This window comes from Lutzomyia longipalpis, chromosome 1, assembly GCF_024334085.1.
Source record: "Lutzomyia longipalpis isolate SR_M1_2022 chromosome 1, ASM2433408v1".
Classification (NCBI taxonomy): Eukaryota; Metazoa; Arthropoda; class Insecta; order Diptera; family Psychodidae; genus Lutzomyia; species Lutzomyia longipalpis.
In genome coordinates, this window is record NC_074707.1 from 21,500,674 (window position 1) to 21,518,609 (window position 17,936).

The 17,936-nt window shown below is 38.8% G+C and overlaps 1 protein-coding gene and 1 non-coding gene across 5 annotated transcripts; both read left to right on the forward strand.

Annotated features, from left to right (window-relative positions):
- The first annotated feature begins 217 nt into the window (after positions 1-217).
- LOC129796969 (uncharacterized) lies at positions 218-16,668 on the forward strand. Of its 4 annotated transcripts, none has more exons than XM_055839134.1 (10): positions 218-556; positions 625-719; positions 4,789-4,871; positions 5,740-5,913; positions 5,977-6,043; positions 6,114-6,173; positions 6,243-11,820; positions 11,891-12,150; positions 12,237-12,617; positions 13,678-16,668. In XM_055839134.1, the coding sequence occupies exons 3-10, from the start codon at positions 4,843-4,845 to the stop codon at positions 16,477-16,479; spliced, it is 9,351 nt and encodes a 3,116-aa protein (XP_055695109.1). In that variant the 5' UTR covers positions 218-556; positions 625-719; positions 4,789-4,842; the 3' UTR covers positions 16,480-16,668. The 4 variants fall into 4 exon arrangements, with proteins under 4 accessions (XP_055695109.1, XP_055695108.1, XP_055695107.1 ...); XM_055839133.1 differs by having other exon boundaries at positions 222-556; positions 625-2,265; XM_055839132.1 differs by lacking the exons at positions 218-556; positions 625-719 and adding an exon at positions 1,738-1,940.
- Positions 16,669-17,817: 1,149 nt separating this feature from the next.
- Positions 17,818-17,936, forward strand: LOC129788210 (5S ribosomal RNA). Its single transcript, XR_008750323.1, has one exon. It is a non-coding gene; the product is annotated as a 5S ribosomal RNA (ribosomal RNA).

Consider the following 17,936-nt stretch of genomic DNA (forward strand, 5'->3'; position numbering starts at 1 on the left):
AAATTGTTACTGGCAGAAAAAGAAAAAAAAAACTAAACTGCCAATATTCAAATTTAAATTTTCTGCTAGAAAATAAATAAAGGAGGAAAAGCTCAATATTCCCGGAATGCATGTTTCTTCGATGTTTCTCGTGTACAAATGCCGTGAAATACTTGCATGCCATTCAGAATTTCAATGTTTTTCTTTCTATTTTTTATGTGACGTCTACTAGACTTATGCTTGACAATTTGTCATTTTGTGAGGTAGAAAGAAAGCAGCCTACACGAATTCTGTTCTAGAAAACTCAAGTTTTTCTTCTCATTATAATCTTTTCAAAAAAGAAAATATTGTTAATTTACTAACAAAGCTGTGAATTAAATATTAACATATAGTTATATACGAAAGATAACACAGGAAAAGCAGCATAGGAAAAACGCTTCGGGAGCGAGTTTTCTCTGAATCCATCCTCCGCCATTTTGTTGAACAATGACCGGCTGAACACGATTTACGCTGTATGATGCAATAAGGATACCTACTCAGGATTTCGTTTTTGTGAACAATAATTTTTGATTACAAAGTAAGAAAGTTTTTAATTTATTTTAATGATGTTATAAACCAAACTATAATAAATTTTATTATTTTCAGCGTGTTTGAAAATGGTTACTGACACGTGTACAATGTTCCTAAGAGCCTAACACCGCTCATTCATGGAAAAATATCATCTACCGGAAGAAGAAAAGGTAAGTTCCAAAATAAGATTAGAGTAGCTTGTGTGGAGACATGCACCACAAGTTCGCCACGGGTCAGCAAGATGTAGGGATGCAAAACTTTCATCCGGCCAACTGCACCATCAATGGTATCTGCTAATTCAAATGTTGACCTCCAATTGCTATAAAATTGACAAACAGCGCCCTCATCTTCTGTAAACGTCTGTGGTGGTGGATTTCAAAAGTTTATTGTATTTTTTAAGTTATTGTTGGCCAACCATGCATAGGTCTAAATAACTTATATACATTGTGAATGTTTCATTCTTCCCAGGCCGTGAACGCGACTCAATTTTTGTATGGAATTCTTTGGTAAAAATGAAGTTGGACTGCGCTTTTTTACTGACAGCATCAATCTCAAATCCGTTTGTACCATTAAATTCTACAAAATGACAGATTCTCAGCGTGCGATCAGTATTCTAAATGTCAAAAAAATAAAAATTTAATTACCAAATGCGAAAAATTCCCATACAAAAAGTGAGCCATTTTTGCTCTTCAACTTCAAAACAAAGTAGACCGTGTACAGGGCCTGATTCTTCCTAAATTATATGCTTACTAAATTAAGTGGCAGCAACTGCTAGTCAAAAACTTTGTAACTGAGCTATAAAGTACCAGCACCAAGCAATTTTCGCAGATTTTACAAGTGCTTAAGGAGTTTTAAAAATTTGAAGCTTTAACTAAATGTCATTACAATAACTTTAGCCGTTCGGAGTCTATAGATGAACATGTACATTAGAATCCTTCTACGTTGTTCAATCTCAAATCACAAAACATCTTTAGACATTGTTAAAGACTAATTTATGAGAACTTGCGCGATATGAATAACTTTTGTTAAAAAACTTTCTTTAAAATTAGCCCGCTACTACTACTGTAATCCACCGTATCCAATTATCCCAATTATTGAGAGAAATTCTAAGATAGAGAAAAATATATTTTAATTTTTGCTATTAACATTTAATACTTTAAAACTAAGAAAAAGATTTAGAAGTATTTTTTAAACTAATTTTATTTTAACATAGAATTTGTTTTGGTACGCGTACAAATTTTAGAAATGACGTATGTTCAGTTGGGATGGTTGAGATGAAGAAGAAAAGTGACAATTTTATTGTTCCGCTGGACCCAATGTCGGAATTTTACTTTCCCAAAAATGTTATATTCTTTGTATAATTTATTAATTAATTCCAATGTAATAAGAGTGTCAGTATCTGCATAATTGCAAAAAAACCTTTTTCTGTGTGTGTTTTGTGGACTAATTTTTTTCCTCTTACTTTTTTATTTAATCCGTGTGAATGCAAAAAATATTAATGTATGCAAAGTGTGGATGAATGTGTCAAAGATCCGACCAAATAGTTTTGCTATTCCTTGTTTTTAAGAGACTTAGAAAACAAATCGTATAATTTATCTGAAAAGTTAATGCTGTCCTTCAAAGCAAAAGTCTCCTGCCTGAAACATTAATATGCCGGTACGCATTCTACGTATCATACAAAACAAATGCCATTGCGGTTTGAGGAGAAAATTCTTCGTGAGTGGGGTTTTTGTATCATTTTCACATTTCACACGCGTTCGCTGTGTCGCATTTATCAATGAACTGGCATGCAAGTACAAACTGGCAACTGTCGATGTTTCTGCTGTGACATTTCTATTCGGGCAATATGTCCGTCATTCAGTGAAGAGAAGCTCTTTGGTGCACTTCGTACTCCCTTTTAACATACAAATTTTAGCAATATAAAGTTATTCATAGCTTTAAAAATACATTAAAATTCATAAATAAGTCAACGGTGAACCTTTTCGTGCAAGAAATTATTCAGTCGGCGAGGAGGATTGCGTTCATCTCATTGAAATAATGGGAGCGTTTTTTCCTCGGGCTCTACGCCATTTTTCAGTCCCCCTTGTCGCATTTTTTGTTCACCGCATCAAGTAGAGCAGGATGGCGGAATAAGATTGTGGCTGATTTTGTTTTGAACATTTGTGTGTGCGATAATTAAAAGGTAGTGTTCGTTATCTTAAAATAGTGAAGTTTTTGAGTATTTTCCTTTTATTTCTACGTGTAAAAGAAACGAAAATTATGTAGCAAGGTACAAAGCCAACTTAATACAGCAGCACTAACTTACAGAAGAAATGCCTCCTTGACTCATCAAAGGAAACCGGATCGTCCATATTAATCTTTGGCCCAAAGTATCCGGCATTTAGAATGTTTGTTTTTGAGTTTGTGAGCCTTCGGCGTATTTTTTCATCACTAACATTGAAAAAACAAAAGATTTTTATTGTTTTTCATCAAGGGGATGGTCTAACCTTTATTCTGTGAAGAAAGTCACTTTTTGTTGAACAAAATGTATGAGAAAGTTCTCGAATCCCGAGCAACCTCGACCGATTCTCGAGAAACATTTTAACTTTTTTATATTAATAAGTCAATCTGGATGATGAGATAGGGATTAATCGAAAGCTAATTAAATGTAGTTTCGATTGCAAGTGGAATTTTGTAAATTAATCCCTTCGTCTGATCGGTATCGACGATTTCTTTATGAAAAGTACTGATTTCTCGAGGTTGGGCATTCTACTGGTTTTCATGAACCATTTGGAGATCAATACAGAATGTAGTTCTCAGTGTTCTCAGTCTTTCTTCTTGTAAAATCTCAAAAATTGACTTAACTAAAGGTTATTTTATTAGGCGTCTTATTTTACTCTACGGATAAATTGATTCTAAACATTTTATTCGTAAAGAAAAATATGAGATATAGCCTGTTGTCTCGTATTCACGCAGAAGAAAGTTTTTAAGCATTTGAAGCTGTAAAGTAAAGTATATCTCACACAATCAATATTATGCAATGAGTAATCTCTCTTTCTATCTAAAGACCGAGAAAGCATTACAGGGGGGATTTTTTTCATCAAAATAGTTTTTTCTAGAAATTGTTTTACTTCACACTCTCGCATAGATTATGAATGAAGAGAGTCTTCATTTGCAAATTGTATACACATTACGGATATTTTATACAACAAAACAGATCGCTGCCAGTGCTGCTGGATTTTAGTGCTCTTACTGATTTGTTTGGATCTCTTCGAGCCGATGTACAATAGTGGCAATATAACCTCATGCTAGTATCTTCTGGACTCTGAAGTTGCACATTACGTTTACTGTTTATCTCTCCATTATTCTATGCGAGCCCTCAATCACGTGTGAGCAAATTTCATTTGAAGAATATGTGGTCATTAGGACTACATTGCGAATTTGTATGAGAATCATTTTAAGGCGGGGTACAGTTAATGAAAATTTAAAATAGAACATGTTGCTTTTTTGACTCTAAAAAACAGTCGTTAAATTCTTCAATCTAAAATAGAACATGTCCAAAGAGTTTTTGAAAAAAATATTAGTGTAAATTTTTAACCATTTAGTAAGTAAATACAGTGGGACCCCAGTACAACACCACTCGAATGTACTCTTCACACTCAATATTTTCAATGCGCGAAAGTACATAGTTTAAACAAGTGGTCGTTGTACTTTTATGTGGGGACGCCATGACAGAGGGAGAGAGAGGAATCTTATATAGTATAGTGCTTGCAACTCGTATTGACCTTCTAGTTCTACCCTTTTACCGAATTTCATCACGATCGGCCCAGTCGTTTCGGAAAAGTTCATTAGCAGATTTTCTACAGGGGTCTAAAGAGGGTAATATTGTGGAAATGTATGAGCATCCCCAACTTTACAAGGAAGCTTTCAATGTCAAGAGCTTGAATTGACTGCCTTTTACCAAATATTTATGATGGGGTTTAGAGAATGCATGTCAATGGCTTTTCCTACAGCGCTCTAATAGATAAAATTAGTTAATATTTCACATAGAAAATTCATTTTGCGAGAGTAAACTTGACATATACGATTGTCAACACACTACATTTTCATTTTCATTCACTTATATGCTTATTTTCAGAAGGAGTGAGAGCTGCTTTTATTAAATAATTTTTTAAATTTAGTATCTAATGCTGACTCATGGCGAAAAATACATTATTTTAATTTGTTTTCTAAAACTATTTTTTATGTTAATTTTTTTAGATCCTGTTAAGTCACTACGTACCCTGAATTTGAGAGAGTTGAACAACTACAACCATGGAGGCCTTCATCTTCAAACAGAAAAAGTAAGTTTTTTTTTATTTTCCAGAAAATTCTATAAAATTAATATTTTACACTTGAATATTAAAAAAAAAGAACTACAACTAAAAAAAATAGAGAAAGAATGAATTTTTAAAATTTTAAGACAAAAAATATTCATATTTTACTTTCTATTTTTTAGTTGTTGAACCACATTTTCTATTTCATTTTAATTGTTTTGTCTTTGTCTAACACAATTTTTTGCTCGCACATTCCATCACAAGCATGCGAGTTAGCATTAGTGTTACCAGCAATGTGACGTTCGATGTTTTCTCAACGTCTTTGCTATGTTTTCGACCGACTGTTTTTTTTTGTCTTTTGGTAACCCCATCTCATTGCGCGAAAGGAGACGCTTTTTTTAGTCCGCAAAATTAATTCCCGTTAATTGTGATGAATAAATTACAAAAAGTGCAATAGAAAGGAAAAAAAAAGAAAATTAGTGATAGTGCTGATGTACTAAATATTTAATTAACAATTTACGTTAATTTCAGTGTTGACTAGAATTTCCTTTTAAGATTTTCTTTTTTTATTCCGTTTTTATTCAATATCTTGGCAAAATACCTTTCAGGATAGCGAGGAGAAAATTTTCATGAGAAATCTAATTTATACGCACGTGCTCTGTGTTAACTTTAAAAAGATTCAAAAATGTATTAAAGAACGTGGATAGAAATAAGGAGAAAAAAAGAAAATTGTTGTTCACTTGATGGTAATAATTTTAGTGTTGAAAATAACCTTTTCTGCAATTTATTGTTTCTCTATTTTAACATTACACACACCCTTTGTGTCTAGCTATATGAATGTACGAATTAATCATTTTGTACGACTTTAAATGTGATTATTGCTTTATATTAACAGGAAGATGGATGAAGTGAAGCAGAAGGAGAAAGTGAAGGAGCTTCAGGACAAGTACATTCCGTTCTTAGAGCAACTTATTAGGAAGCTCAAAAATGCCAATGCTGAAAAGTCCAGGGAAGCTCAACTTAAGAAGATGCAGAGCCTTTATACTTTGCTGAAGGATAAGCCTAAAACGTAATTTGGAGAAAAAAAGCATTTAATCAAAATCCAAACATTGATTTTTATTTTTTCTTACAGCCTAACAACTGATATCCTGGATAAAACTGAGCAGGTTCTAAAGAATCTGTATCAAAAACTTGGACCGGTAAGCATTCATATCGTAGTCTTATAAAATTTAAAGCAGATGTAACATTTTTATTGAAATTTTCTTAAAGGCAAATTCTCAACTGAGGGCAATTGAGGGTAGAGAAAGAGATGACCCGCAAAGTTCAAAGGTAAATAACACTAAGTTTTGATTTAAAAATTCAATTGTGTGATACTTAATGCATTTTTTTTCAATTAAGGCTCTAGCTTTGAGGCCCAATATGGATGTCGAATTGCGGAATTCGAGTAGTTTGCATTTGGAAACAGTGAAACAAAAATTGCTTCATGTTAACGATGCATCCAAAAGCATGGAGTTGGACGGTCGAGGAAGGCAGGAAATTGAGTCTGTTCTGAAGCAGAAAGCTAGTGCCATCATTGGGGAAAAGGTGCGTCCTGTGGATCCACGATTGGAGCGACAGCATGTTACGTCTGAGATAAGATTTTCAGTCAACAGAATTTCCACTGTTATATCATCCCGGACCGATAGAGCTTTCTTCAATCCACTTCAAGATCCACGTCCGCCTGAAGGATATCCCATTCCATTGTCGAGTTTTCAGACCGGTCACTCAGTTGATCTCTATTGCCGTCGTACGCAGGATAAGACATTTTACCAGCGACGCTATCCACCTGAAATGGAAACGAGCAATACACTTGTCAACACAACTGCCTTACCTGCCCTTCCTGCACCTCCAGTGCATCCAGAAAATACAGCCATTGGAGCTGATACGAATATCCTCAGCAGTCCGCCATTGTCAAGTGATGATATTCAGTCTCTAATGGCAGAGACTAATCATGGAGAAAAGCCTTTACCAGAGAAATCATTAGTAGCTGCTCATCCGGTGGATGATCGATTGGCACTGAAATACGCCCCACACCCCAAGAAATCATATGATAAGTCATCATCGCATTTACCAATTGATGCATCAGGGAATATCACTGTTAGTCTGGATGATCCGCGACTTAAGAAACCAATTCCCCCACGATCTGATCCACGGATTGATCCGCGTACTAATCCACGGACTGATCCGCGAACAGATCCGCGAATTGATCCGCGAACTGGTCCACGGACTGATCCACGAATGGATCCTCGTCTCAGACGTCCAGATGCATCGCATACGCAGGTGTCACGATATGATAGCTCCAGGGCAATCGAATGTTCCAATCGCAGAGCCATTGAGGGCCCGAACCATTTGTCATCTGAAGGACCCAGTCGCAGCATACCGATTGAAGCACCAAATCGTTATTCGATTGATGCTCCAAATCGCAAAACATTTGAAGGCCCAAATCGCAAGGCTGTGGAAGGTCCAAATCGCAAAGCAGCAGAAGCTCGTAAAGCTGTCGATTTAAAGCCAATTACATACGAGACAAATAATCCGGCACCACCTAAAAAGGTCTTCAATCCTATGGAGCGACGATCTGAATTGGATGATGATTACTTGGATGTCGCGGATTCTACCGAATCGACATCTAATAGATTTGAAAAGCTCAAGTCTATTGAGAGTGTTCCACGGGAGAAGGGTTCAGGTGATTCTTCAGCACCTCAAATGAAGTCTCAGTTCGACAAGATGTATCGTAAGAATGATTTTGCTCAGGACTACGATAAACATGTGAAAAACATCAATCAGGGAATAAAGGACTTTAAGATACCCAAGAAGGCGCTTCCGAAGGCAGACAAGGCCGATGAGGATTGGGACAAATCAGGGGAGAAAACTAAAGATGAACAAAATTCCATAACCAAAGAGAAGAAGCTGGATAAGACAGTTGAGAAGAAGAAGAAAAAGAAGGAGAAACACGTGGATTCAGATAAAAAGTCAAATGATGAAAATTCAAAGAAGAATATTTCATCTGACTCATCAGATTCTGAGAAAGCTGAAAAAAGTGAAACAGCTAAGAAGACCACACGAAGGCGCATAAAGATAATTGATACTGATTCAGAATCTGACAATTCTGACATTGATTCAGCGACGCTTCTGTCTAGAAAGGATGCAACAACGAAGAAAAAGAAACCCGAGAAGAACATTGAGAAGGTTAAGAAGGTATCAGAAGAAGAAAAACCTCCGGCAAAGAAGAAGTCCCTGAAGAAGAAAGTTAGGGCAGTGTCGGAAGAGAAGAGTGAAGGAGAGATGTCTAATGGCACAAATCAATCGAAAGCCTCAACTCCTGAACCTGTCTCGAGTACTGGTCAACTGGATAGCGAATCTTCAGGGAAGTTTGAAGGAAACGACGTAACAAACACGAGCAATGAAGCTGAAACATCAAAGGATACCATTACAAAAGAATGGCTTGAGGGCATTTTGGCAAATATGCTCAATCCAAATAATGTGACAAAGGACAAATTGATGGATATCATGAAGAATGTCTTGGATGAGAAGAAGTTTGCACAGGTGAAGTCCATCATGGATAGTGATGATGAGAAAGCAGAAGAGAAAGATGAACCTTCGAAAGAGGATAAAAATGAGACTGTGTCTGAGAAAGCAGATCCAGTTGTTGAAACCGAAGTATCAGATAGCACTGCACCCAAGCCAAAGCCACGGAAGAAGCCCACAAAGAAGAAAACCAGCGAATTGGACAAGTTGAATGAGGACATACGCACTATGTTTATATCAGAGGGAGTGCTAACTGCAACGGGTCGACGAATGTGTACGGAGTTACGGAAGAAAACAGTTTGCTATACCGAAACAAGTCCACCAGCGAGTCCCAAAGGAAATGATAATGAGGCACAAGCAGAAGCTGATCCACCACAACCCGTACCAGGTCCATCTAAGAAGGGACGAAAGAGAAAAGCGACTGATACGGCTCAGGAACCTAATCAGAAGGAAGATGCATCAGTGAGTGATCTTGCGAAGAAATTGAATATCAATCGTATGCTCAAGGTGGAATTGCAAAAGCTGAAAGACAGTGAAATCCCACAAAATGCTCCCGTGAAGAAGGGTAAGAAGAAAGCTAAGAAGACAGACAATGAAGCATCAGTGAGTGATTCCCCAACACCACCCAAGAAGAAGATACGCCGCCGCAATAGTATTTGGTTTAGGAATCCCCCGAAGAAGAAGGGAAAGAATGTACGAACAGCTTCAAGTGGGAATGAAACAGATTCCGTGTTTGAGACTACTGAACCTCCTCCTCCACCTAAGAAACGCCCTGGTCCGAAATCTAAGACACAAATTCAGCAACCAGCTGAGATCAAGTCAAAACCAGCTCCAATGGATATTGATGTTAGTGCCATCAAGAAGGAGCCGTCAAAGCAATCTTTCGCGATCAAAAACACCGATCCATCAATAACTGCCCTCAATCACAAATCATGCAAGATCTGCACGTATTCTGGCAAGCAGATCGTAACGCACTACGTTAAGGATCATCCATTGAATGAGGTCTTTTGCTCTCGCCTCCCGAGAAATATCTCAGACTTTCTCAGGAAGAATGAAAAGGGAATGCTCTATGCTGAGAGCTACAATATGAAACTCAATTACGCAGGGTCAAAGATATTTGGCCATTGCATCTTCTGCAGGGAAGAGATGTACGAACAACCAAATCGATGGATTACGCACTTCACGAAGCACACGGGAGAATTTGAGTACATTTGCAGTTGTAACTTCAAAACGTGGTCCCAAAAAGTAATGCGGGCACATGTAAAGAAATGCGAAGAGAGAGGCTCATACGTCTTCAATGAAATTGTACTCAATAATGAGCAGTTCATCAAGGCATTCATGTGCGGTGATTGCAATTACTTGCAACTACTAGAAGAGAATGTACGCAATCACATAATTACGGAGCACACAACTTGCCCAAAAGTTCACAAGGTGATACTCCTTAATTTCTGCGATGAGACTGTGAAGAAAAATCATCAGACTTTCCTCGAAATGTATAAGCACAATATGACGTCAGGTGATGAAACTCAGGAAGGTGGTGTCTTCAAGTCCACCGATGAGAAGGAAAATGAGCCAACGACGAGCAAATCAATCTTCGACGATATATCCAAATCGATTCCCAATGAATCGGGCAGTGGTATTGCTAATAAATTGCACGAGAGATTCGGAGAGATGGGCAAGGAGAGTGTTGTGATTAAAACGGAAGATACGGCAAGTGAGGAACTACTGCTGTCAGACATGACCCAAACAGAGGATACAACATCAATACCCGACATGGGGGATGCGCCAATGCCAAATGCCGAAAATCCCATTGAGTATGACGACGATGAATGGGAAGATATTGAGAGTGACAGCGATGAATCAGTGATGAGTCAATCAGGAAGACCGGGTCAGAGTAAGAAGCTAGCAAGACTAGCTCAGAAGATTGGAGCAAAGGGTAATGTGAAACGTAAATCTGAGGCTATGGTTGAGGATAAATCACCGAAGAAGACCAAAACAGATCTGCCCTCTACGGCAGTTTCAAATGAAGATCAATCACATCCCACGGTGATATGCAAGACAGAGTCCACTGCAACGGAATTCTACAAGGTGGAGAACTTCCAGTATCAAATTGTGAATGATGAGACACAGTACCACTGCTTGATGCCGAAGTGTATGTTCATCTCGTCTGCAGTGGAATTGTTCATTGATCATCTGATTAAAGTCCACGATGATGACACATGGTCGGGATATTGTGATTTGTGTAAGGAGGACAAATTTCCTGTTTCACGATCAATGATAACTGAATTTCATCATCTGGTCAATGATCATCCGTGGAAGAAACCAACTGATCCACCACTGCCACCTGCACAGCCGCAACTTCCAACACCTACAGTTCCAGCTCCGATGGTGACAGAGATTAAGGAAGAGGTGAAACCAACAATTCGACTGCGACGCTTGTCTGGAGACAAACTATCAGTACAGTCGGATGATTCATTTAAAATTCCAACAACCCCCACAACCCTAAGATCAGTGACTATTCGTAGAGTCAGCCAATCACCTGATTTATCCCGATCACCATCACCAATATCTGGATCACCTCCAACAAATCTATCAAATTTGTCATCATTTTCTTCACCAAACTTCAATGCACAGTCACCGCTGTCGAGATCCATCCTTATTAAGAGAACAAACTCGATTGATACGCCCAATACGTCGTCTACGTCTACTGCCCAAATACACACTGTGCCAGCTTCTTTGTCGTCATTTTCCATGACATCTCCCATAAGATCACCAACATTTTCCATATCAACTGCAAAACCAACAAGCAGTATTGTCACTGTAACATCAAATGCGAATGCAGTCTCAGTCCCAGCCAAGATCTCCCTTCGTAGATCAACAATTTCCACGGATATCCTTCCGGGAGTTATATCGAGGGTCGATATGATGAACGAACTGAAGCCTTGGATCAAGCAACCATGCTGCAAAGTACCCCATGCGATAATGAGGATGCTTCAACGGGAGGTCCTCTATGCTCCCTTTAAGTGCATGGGAACGGAATGTTGGTTCTTTACAACGAATGAAGTGGAAATGGCTGAGCACTTGAGGTGTCATGATCAAATCAGTGAGGAACAATCGGAGAGGGCAACCATCACAGATACCAGCTCATGGCTAGAATGTGCTTACTGTGACTACATGGCTGGCAGTAGGAATGACTTGATGATGCATTTGAAGAAGGAACATCTGTATTGTGAATATATATGCCCAAAGTGCTTCTTCAGGGCATGCAATGCCAACTATGTGGCAAGGCATCTACAGGTGTACCATAAGACCAACATAAGTGTCTTACACATCAAGTCTGACTACGTTAACAACACAATATCGAATCCTGTTACGTGCGTCAAGGAGAATGTTCAGCTTCTACTTTGCAAAAGTAAGTTTAGATGATTTTAAGTTATTCGTGGATTTATCTTGAATTAATTGGAATCCTTTTCACTTTGCAGCATGCAATCTCAAGTTCCTTAATTATGTGCATTTCGAACAGCACATTAATAATCATGCCAGTCATTCATTTGATTGTGGATTCTGTTCATCCCTAATACCGAATGATTATATGAAGAAGCACATGTTTTGCCATCTGATTGGTAATTTTGAGTGTATCTACTGTGAATTTGCAACCAACAACAGAAATTCACTGGCGCAACACATGTGCGACAAGCATCCAAATCGTCCACTACTCTACTACAACCGAGAGGAACCTCAGGTAATGTAAAATTTTACTTAATTTACCTTTCAATGCTTAAAGTTTACTTTTATTCAACAAAATGTAATTTCAATTTCCATCCTTAGGAACAAGTTGACAAATTCAAGCTTTCAACATTTGATGATTTCTGCCAATTCCGTGTAACTACGGAGTTCATTGCAAGGGAGTCCTTACCAAAAACTTCCAACAAGGCTCCTGTTTGCATACCTGTTGTAAAACACACTTCGTCAGTTGCACCAACACTGCCTACTCCAAGCACATCATCCACTGTGGCAGCTAATCAGGAATCTATGCCTCTTGTGATTTTAAACGTTGTGAGTCTCAATGAGAAATCGCAGCCAAAGACACCACCAACATCATCTCTGGCTATTAAGGATGTCTGCACACTGTCAAGGGATAATCCGGGTACACCTTTGACCATAACATCAGTTTCAGGATCAAGTTCATTGGACCAACATTCCGTGAAGGTACAAAACAATTAAAAGCAAATAATATTTTTTTTTATGTAGAAAGAAATTTAGATTTATTCTTTGGGAGAGGTTGTTGGATAACAAACACAGTTAACTTAATATTTGTTTTTCTTTTTCATTTTGCTTTTTTTTGTTTTCTAATAAGTCAATGAAGACTGAATTTTAAGTTAAGGATTCTCCGTTTTGAATGTACCTACTTGATTTTCATTTTAATAAAATATATCATTGGTTTCTAAACTATGCATATTTTTGAATTTTTTTTGTAACTTAATAATTGAAATATTATGACTAGAAAGTCCCATTTAGGGACATAAGGCCCGCCCCTCGATGTTATTTTTGTTATTTTCCTTGCGGAGAAGTTGTGGGTTGCTAACGAGATACTGCCACATAAGGGCCTTTTTATGAATAGGAGTGTATTAATAATATCCTTATCCATTCGGTCAAGGGGCTCTAATTGCACATTAGCAGATGGGGCGCACTTGTCGGGTTCTGTATTCAAACTGGCGACAGCTCGACTGCTCTATCTATTACTCTTGAGGCCCTGTGTTTTCTAACATTTGACGTTTATTCTAGCTCGTGACATTTCTAATGTTTTGACGTTTCTTTTTTAGCGTTTGATGTTCCTTTTATAACATTTTGATATTTTTCCTGATATTTTGACATTTCTTTTCTAACATTTGATTTTATTTTAACGTGGACGTTCCTTTTATAATATTTCTACATTTATTTTTTTAACGTTTGACGTTCCTTTTCTAACGTTTGACGTTTCTTGTTTTTTACAACAGTGTCCATTCCTAAAATCTGACATTCCTCTTTTCTAACATTTGACGTGTATTTCAAGTTTTGATATTAATTTTCTTCCATGTGGTGTTCCTTTTCTAACGATTGATGCTATTTTTTTTTTGACGTATGACGTTGTTTTTCTAACGTTTTGATGTTTCTTTCCTAACACTTGAAACCGTCCCCTAATTTTTTTATGTTAGTTTCAAATTGAAAATTAATTTTTTGGACCTCTAATAAACATCTAACTAAACTAATTTGTGTTGTTTCTCCCAAGGCTCCCGAAACCACCCCATCAACCCCATCTCTTGTTCTGGAAGCCGTTACGGTGTCCAAGGAGGAATTTGAGAAGCAATCATTTGACTTTTCAACATCACTGTCCCGAGCAATTGCTGATTGGGTCTCAAAAACGGGTGTTCCACAGACGGAATTGCTAAAATGCTCCGAGATGGAATGTGATTTCCAGGGAAAATTCAAAGGGGACTTTTTGGAGCACATTGATAGATCCCACCCGAATGCTCTACTCAAATGCCCTCAATGCGTCAATGTCTTCTGGCATGCTTCGAGTTCTCTGTGGAGTCATCTTGAGACGCACGGACAGAAACGCTATTTCTGCCTCATGTGTGACTACACGGGAAAGACTGAGTCGCAAATGGTGGAGCATTGCACAAAGACTGTTCACAAATGGATTGGGCACAGTGTGGTACCGATTACAAATGCTGTCCCCGGTGGAGCTTACGTGGTCTGTCCCAGGAATACCAGTGCGCAGAAGATTGAGCAATTTAAGGCGGATTTTGTGAGGAATATTCAGAAGCTTTCACCGGAGAGTCGTAACACAGACACTGTCATGGATAGACCGGAAAAGGATGCATATGGACCAGAAGATATTGACAAACTCCCAACAAAGCCCGTTGTAAAGAATGTCTACTGCAAATTGTGTGACTACAAGACGATGATTGTGAAGAATTTGGTACGACATTTTGATGCTCATCGACAGGCTGTCTATGTACCAAATCTCGATCCCGTGAATCCTGTTCCGTGTCTCAACAGCAATGAGAAGAATTTCGATAAAATGACTAATCTTGCGTGCAGCTCCAACATGGATAACCGGAGTAAGTCTTCTGTCAGTGAACCCATCTACGTGGTGCAGCAAAAGAGATTTGTCTGTGGCGTTGGGTATTGTTCGTATATTACAATTGATGAGACGATGCTAAAGTATCACCTGAGTACGCTTCATTCAATTGAAACTTCTTACAAATGCCCCCATTGCCACATTGAACTCCTCAAGGGCACATTTGCCGTGGACACGATTATTGTTCACTACCGCCTTCATGGGGAGAAGCTCTTTATGTGCGATAAATGCCAATATATCAATGAGACAACGCAAAATGTGGAGAAGCACATTAAGACGGTGCATTCCGGGACAGGACACATCTACGTGCTACGCGATGAAACGAGGAGTGAAGCTTCAAGTGCAGCAGCTACGGATCCCCCTCCGGTTGTGCGTGCAGCTTCAACGCCAGAGGAACCACTACCGAAGAAATGGATTTGCAATGAATGCAATCATACGACTTACTTAAAGTCCGACATGGCAGCACATGTCCTAACGAAGCACGGGACAAAGTATCAGTATCAGTGTGGCTACTGCAACGTCGTACACCTCACACGATCCTACATTATTGAGCACATTAAGGCACGACATGGCGATAAGGTGATCATCAGGGAAGCATATGCTGCGATAAAGCCCGGAACACGTTTGGCAGAGTCGTCCGTTGATTCCGTGAGCTTCTGGAGGCGTGATAAGAGTGGTGGTGCCAAATCAATTAGAGGTATTCCGTGTGAATCATCGGAAATCCTCCCAAGGAGTACGGAAGAGGAAGAAGAGGAGGAAGAGTATGCAAGTGAAGATGATTACCCAGAGCAAATGGCGACAAGTGTAATTGTTGCACCGGGAAATGAAGAAGCAAAGAAAACAGCAGAAGTGGAGGATTTTATGCCGCCAGTAAAGCAACGTATTGAAAGGATCATTCAATGCAATTTGTGTGAGAAGACAACAAAGTCAGCACTCACGATGCAAGTTGTGCATTTCCCAGAATGCCATCCGGGGGTACCTGTATCAACGAGGGTTATTGCAAAGGTCATCAATGATGTGGAGAGTGGTAACAATGTGGGACGGACTGAAGGGGAAGTTCAGAAGCTTCCCAAAGGCTACAAAATTGTGTGCTACCACTGTCCTTCGCAATCCTTTGAAACACTCAAAGACTACAAGAAGCACTACGTTGATGAGCACACAGAAGAACCCTCCGCTGATTGTCCCCCGTGCTTGTATCACTTTGTCAAGACAATGTACTGCGGGCTGTGTCAGCAGGTGTGCAGTACGTACAACGAGGTGGGCGTACATCTGCAGACTGTCCACAAGACTGAAAGCGTTATTGCGAAGAGTAGCAAGGATGGAATGGTGTGCGGGGCATGTGACTACGATGCAGGAGATGATCAGAATTTGCTAAGGCACGCAAAGCTTCGACATACAAATCAGAAGTTCACATCAAACATCTCACAGGCAGTGCTCGATGACATGCTGAAGATTCAGGTGTATCCCATGAAGAGGTGCACAGCTTGCAGGGAGATTGTGTGTGACATCGATGGGCGACAGAGTGAGGAGCACCTGAGGACGAAGCACAGTGCATCGGGAATGGCGACATTCGTATCAATCAGGAATCCAACCTTCATCTGCGGGAGATGTCATCAGATATTTGATTCGGAAACAAATGCCTTCACGCACATTCTCACCCACACAAAATCCTTCAAATGCTCCGCATGTGCCCGCAGTTGCTTTGCCAAGTACGAAGAGGCGCATGAGCACATGAAACTCATCCATGCAGGGGATATCAGTGTCATCCAATTTTCCTGGCCAATTGATGCAATTCTCGAATCTCTCATGGTCTTCCCCAATGGTCTGGTGTTGTCTCTCGAAGAGCTGCAGTTGACAAAGTATAAATTTGATCAGGGCAAGTTTAAGATGATGCGAAATGAAGTTGTGCGCAAACAAAAGGTCACACCGAGTGAGCTTCTTTTGTAGAGTTGGCGGATTCTGTGGAAGAATCTCAATGATGTGACAGTGAGCAGAGCGGAAGGGAAATACCACAGAATCAGTGATAACGAGTGGTTGAGAAGATGAGGAGGAAATCATTTTAGATTTATTAAAACTTATGTAGATAGATATTGAGAAGTATAACATTTGAATTAAAGAATCGTTTTACCATTAAAATTTTAAGGAGTTTTTCTTTTCAAAATGATGTTTTAATAGTTTTGGGAACTTGAGAGCTTTATCGTTGCACTTTTCGTTTGATTTTTTGATCAGCTTCTATATGATGTCGGTTGAAAGAATTCCCAAGAAACTAGAAATATTTGAACCAGAAGAGAGGAAAGAACGTTGTAAATAAAGTCCTTAAGGGGGGTCTCTTTTGAGAGCTGGGGAAATTAAATGTTTTTATTTTTCTTGAGGTTTTTCTTAAAATTGGTTTTCCGATGTTTGTCATATTTAAAGTCTTGTTATTGAAGAGTAAGAAAATCACTTTCTGCCATCTTAAGTGCGACGCCATCTTGTGATTTTCCTCAAAACACAAAGGTAGGTTTTTCTCAGGATCAACCAGATGGATTTTGATGGAGTAAAAAGCAAATGAAAGAGGAAATAACAATGCTGATTTTGATGCACCAGAATTTTGAATTTCCATTCTGGGGCTAAGAAAAGTGGAAAAACGTCAAAAATATCTGAAAAGAAGTTTTTGTTTAGGGCAGATCTGTGGAAAATCAAAAGATGGCGTCGCACCTAAAATGGAGAAAAATGATTTTCTTACACTTCAATAATTTGGCTACAAATGTAACAAACATCGGAATACCAAGTTTAAAAAAACTCCGAAAATTACAACATTAAAAATGTGTAAATTCTAACAATTTTCCCAAGAGACTCTTTAACTCTTTAAGAACTAATAAGACAATTTGGTCTCATAACTCGTTTTATAAAATGTTTAATTTTGAATATGTTAATTTTTGTAAATTGAGTCAGAATCAACGCATGTTTGTTTATGCCATTATGGTCCTTGAATATTTTGAGAAAACCCCAAAGGACTGAATTTGAGTTTTTTTTTCCACCCACTGGGTTCCTTTTGGTTCGTAAGGAAGTAGGAGAAGCGGGGTAATTTGAGCACTTTGGGGTATTTTTTTAGCATATATCAAGCAAGTATGGTTCTACGAAGATAAAAAAATAGCCCTATTTTGTAGGTAATTTTCCATTTTCCTAAACCCTTAAACCACGGGCCATATTACCCCATTCCAGTTTTCAGGATAAAACCATTTCCACAGGAAAATCTGTTCAAGATTCGGTAGATGGATGACACTGTCGTCTTTATGTGGCATTGTCAAGGACCATACCATGCTGAACATACCGGTTCTCGTCCGATCACCGAAGTCAAGCAGCATCGGGCGCGGTTAGTACTTGGATGGGGGACCGCTTGGGAACACCGCGTGCCCTTGGCA

Coding starts and splice junctions, on each gene's coding strand:
- LOC129796969 (XM_055839134.1), top strand. CDS start 4,843: ATGGAGGCCTTCATCTTCAAACAGAAAAA. Junction 11,821..11,890: donor TCAGCTTCTACTTTGCAAAA/GTAAGTTTAGAT, acceptor TTCACTTTGCAG/CATGCAATCTCAAGTTCCTT. Junction 12,618..13,677: donor TGGACCAACATTCCGTGAAG/GTACAAAACAAT, acceptor GTTTCTCCCAAG/GCTCCCGAAACCACCCCATC.